This window comes from Anas platyrhynchos, chromosome Z (genome assembly GCF_047663525.1).
Source record: "Anas platyrhynchos isolate ZD024472 breed Pekin duck chromosome Z, IASCAAS_PekinDuck_T2T, whole genome shotgun sequence".
Taxonomy (NCBI): Eukaryota; Metazoa; Chordata; class Aves; order Anseriformes; family Anatidae; genus Anas; species Anas platyrhynchos.
In genome coordinates this window covers 49,794,917-49,798,015 of record NC_092621.1, presented here as the reverse complement: position 1 = coordinate 49,798,015, position 3,099 = coordinate 49,794,917, and the positions used below count along the sequence as shown (strand labels likewise).

At 65.2% G+C, this 3,099-nt stretch overlaps 1 protein-coding gene across 1 annotated transcript; it reads left to right on the top strand.

The window, feature by feature from the left end:
• Positions 1 to 749: 749 nt before the first annotated feature.
• On the top strand, positions 750 to 2,561 carry LOC140000735 (uncharacterized). Its single transcript, XM_072031427.1, has 2 exons — positions 750 to 1,236; positions 1,369 to 2,561. The coding sequence occupies exons 1-2, from the start codon at positions 1,013 to 1,015 to the stop codon at positions 2,429 to 2,431; spliced, it is 1,287 nt and encodes a 428-aa protein (XP_071887528.1). The 5' UTR covers positions 750 to 1,012; the 3' UTR covers positions 2,432 to 2,561.
• Positions 2,562 to 3,099: the final 538 nt, after the last annotated feature.

The following is a 3,099-nucleotide window of genomic DNA, read 5'->3' as shown; positions in this document are numbered from 1 at the left end:
CATCGGTAGAGCCTCTGTGCCTTGCTTGGGCTGCAATGAGCTCATTTGGGAACCCTGTCTCCATTTCACACGGGCGACGCTTTCCCTCCCTGGACTTCCCCGTGTGTCCCTTTGCAGGCTTGTGACCCTTGTGCTCTGGGCTGGGCCTGCTCAGATCTTGAAAACCTCCATGCTCAGGGACACCTCCGCCTGGCTGGACAACCCCCTCTGGTGCTCTGTGTGCCTCACGGGACTTTCCATTTTTCCTTAAATCCATCCTGAACCTCTCCAGTCCCAGCTGATGCTGCTTTTCTCTGCTCCTGTTGCCAGGCACTGCTGGGAAGAGCCTGTCCCCATCCCTGTCATCGTTTCTCCCAGGCACTAGGCAGTGCTGTCAGGTGCCCCTAAGCCTCCTCTGGTCCATGCTGAGCCAGCCCCAGCTGCACGCACCCTCCTCACAGGGCAAGTGCTCCAGCCCCACCGCACCAGTGCTCTCCCCTGAACCCCTCTGGCATGTTGATATCTCTCCCACCCGGGACCCCAAGGAGGACAAGTGCTGAGCAGAGCAGATGACCCCAGAGAGGGGTGAAAGAAGGGAGAAAAACACTGAGAACAAGTCAAGGGCTGACTTTGGCTTGGTGTGGGAAGAAGCAGGGCAACTCAGAGAACTGGCCAGCAGAGCTGGAGGGTGGGGAGAGCTTGTGGGACTGTGTGGTGCTGCCTCAAAGGCAGGCGTGAGGTTTTATTGACTGGACACTGTCGTTGAATGGACTTGGAGATGTCTGCCGTGGCCAGGGTGATCTGATGGTGCCCTGGGGAGACACGGCCAAGGCTGCAGACTGGTGGAGAACACCGATGCCGAGAAGAAGACAACCACTTTGTGGGGCAGAGTGGTAATGACATTGCGCTAGACACAGACAGGCAGGTGCCGGGGCCAGAGCCCTGCCAGAGCGAGCCCATTGTGATGGCTCCGAGCGATGCACTGTGAGAGCCGTGAGCGACGCATTGTGACAGCGTGGCCCTGGCTGCTCATATGCGGGCGCAGAGTCCCAGCGCGCCGGCTAGTGCCCGCACTCCGGCTGAGCGGTTACGTGAGGTCTGGAGTGAGGAGCGAGGTTGGCCTTGGTGCTGGTGTCGTGCCCTGGGAGTTGCTGCAGTAGCTCTCAGTGCCCTTCCCAGAGCCATCGGAGCTTCTTCCGCGGCCCTGCGTCGTTCGGGCCGTCGGGAGACCCAGGACGAGCGCTCAGAGCAGCAGAGGTGAGTGCGCTGGGGACACCTTGCCCTGGGCCCTGGGCAGCTGGAAGGGTTTCCTCCTTGAGGGAGCTGCACAGCTCTTGCAGCTGGCCCCGGCTCGGCCCATGCCCATGGCCTCTTGTCTGCCTTTTGCAGCGTGACTCCTGCTGCTGCAGCGCCGGTGAGAGGGAGCGGCTCGTCATCGCCACTTCTCCCCAGCTCACCTCAGCAGGTGGAGAGCATGGCCACGGAGCTGGACGCCCGCTGTCCCATCTGTCTGGACAGCCAGGTGAACCCCAGCTACGTGCTGCCATGCCTCCACCGCTTCTGCTTCGCCTGCATCCAGCGGTGGGCTGAGAGCAAGCCCGAGTGCCCCCTCTGCAAGCGCAGGGTGAGCTCCATCGTGCACTCGGTGCGGGCGGACAACAGCTTCAAGGAGCTCGTCATCCCACCACCTGCGGAGGCACCGCTCGGCGCCCAGCAGGCAGACGCAGCTCCTGCCCAGCCAGCTGCCCGACCAGAGGCTGCAGGACCAGTGCCCGCAGCCTCTGTGGGCGGCCTCCACCCCTTCGCCTGGGCATCCCTCTTCCGGCTCTACCCTGCAGTGCTCCAGCCCCTGCTGCCCTGGCTGCGCCACGAGCTGGGGCAGCTCCTCGGGGATGACGGCAGGGCAGCCTCAGAAGCGCAGCGCAACGTCATCTCAGGGCTGCGCTTCTTTGGCCTGGACGAGGGGGCCCTCGCCCTGCTGCTCAGGACCTCCCTGGGCAGGCAGACGGCCGGCTTCGTGCAGCGGCTCCTTGCCGCTGCCGTGCAGCGCTGCAGCAGGGAGGCCCGAAACATCCTGGGCCTGGGGGCCTCCCCAGCTGCCGCAGGACAGGAGGGCAGCCCTGCAGCAGTCCCCAGCCACGCTGCCGCATCGCTGGGGACACCAGCAGCCGGCCCAGAGAGCTCCGAGGGAACCAACGCACAGGAGCTCTCTGGGACCTCAACCGCTGCCCTCCGCCGGGGACCCAGCCGCCGTCCATCCAGCCCGGTTCCTGAGCCTCGAAACCAACAAGCGGCAGCAGAGGAGCCGGAGGAGGCCGCGGCCGGTCCCTCCACTGCCGGCCAGGGTGGGGACCAAAGACGCAGGGGGCCCCGGCGAGCTGCCAAGAGGAGGGCCCCCACTTCCCAGGACTCTGCCCCACCCGCAAAGAGGCCACCCCGCCGGCGACACTAGCACAGTGCCCCAGGAGCTGGCCTAGCTGGGGCTGGGCCAGCACATGGGGCACACGCCGGCAATCGGGTTGACCAGACGTCTCACAGCGCTCTGAAACTATTGGACAAATGAAATAAAACTATGAAAGCTATCGAAAAAGTCTCTGTATTGCTAACAACACGGTTGGCATTGCTGTCCCCACCCCTGCTGCCATCTGCCCCTCTTCCTACTGCTGTGCCCACCGCTTCCTCCCAGGGCTGTGGGGCCCGAAGGCCGATGGGGTCGGTCTGCTGGGATTGGGGCGCGGCGATGCCGCCCCTTCCCAGCAGGGCTGGGGTGTTCGTCTCAGCGCTTCCTTCCCCAGGTGCCCGGCCCCACTGCTGTGCTCCCCCTGACAGCGCGTGCTGCCCAGCTGCAGGCCTGCAGCTCCGCAGAGCTGCTCCCAGGGAGAGGCTTCCAGCCTGGGGTGCCCGGGGCCAGCGCGCGCCCATCTCCATCGCCGCAGGCCTGGCCTCCAGCTCACCGCCCCCTCTGCCCCTGGGGCTCGAGGCTCTGCCCTCCCGCCAGCCTGCCCTGCTGCCTGTGGCCTGGCGATGATGCTGTCGAGATAGCTCCTCCTGCACAGAGTGCGCCTGGGTGCTGCTGTCTAGCAAGCTGGGCTTGTGCCCTGCCAAGACGGGAACCCCAAG

Excerpts from the sequence above, each read along its gene's own strand:
- LOC140000735 (XM_072031427.1), top strand. The coding sequence starts at position 1,013 with ATGCGGGCGCAGAGTCCCAGCGCGCCGGCTAGTGCCCGCACTCCGGCT. Across the intron at positions 1,237-1,368 it reads GAGCGCTCAGAGCAGCAGAG|CGTGACTCCTGCTGCTGCAG; the intron begins GTGAGTGCGCTG and ends TGCCTTTTGCAG.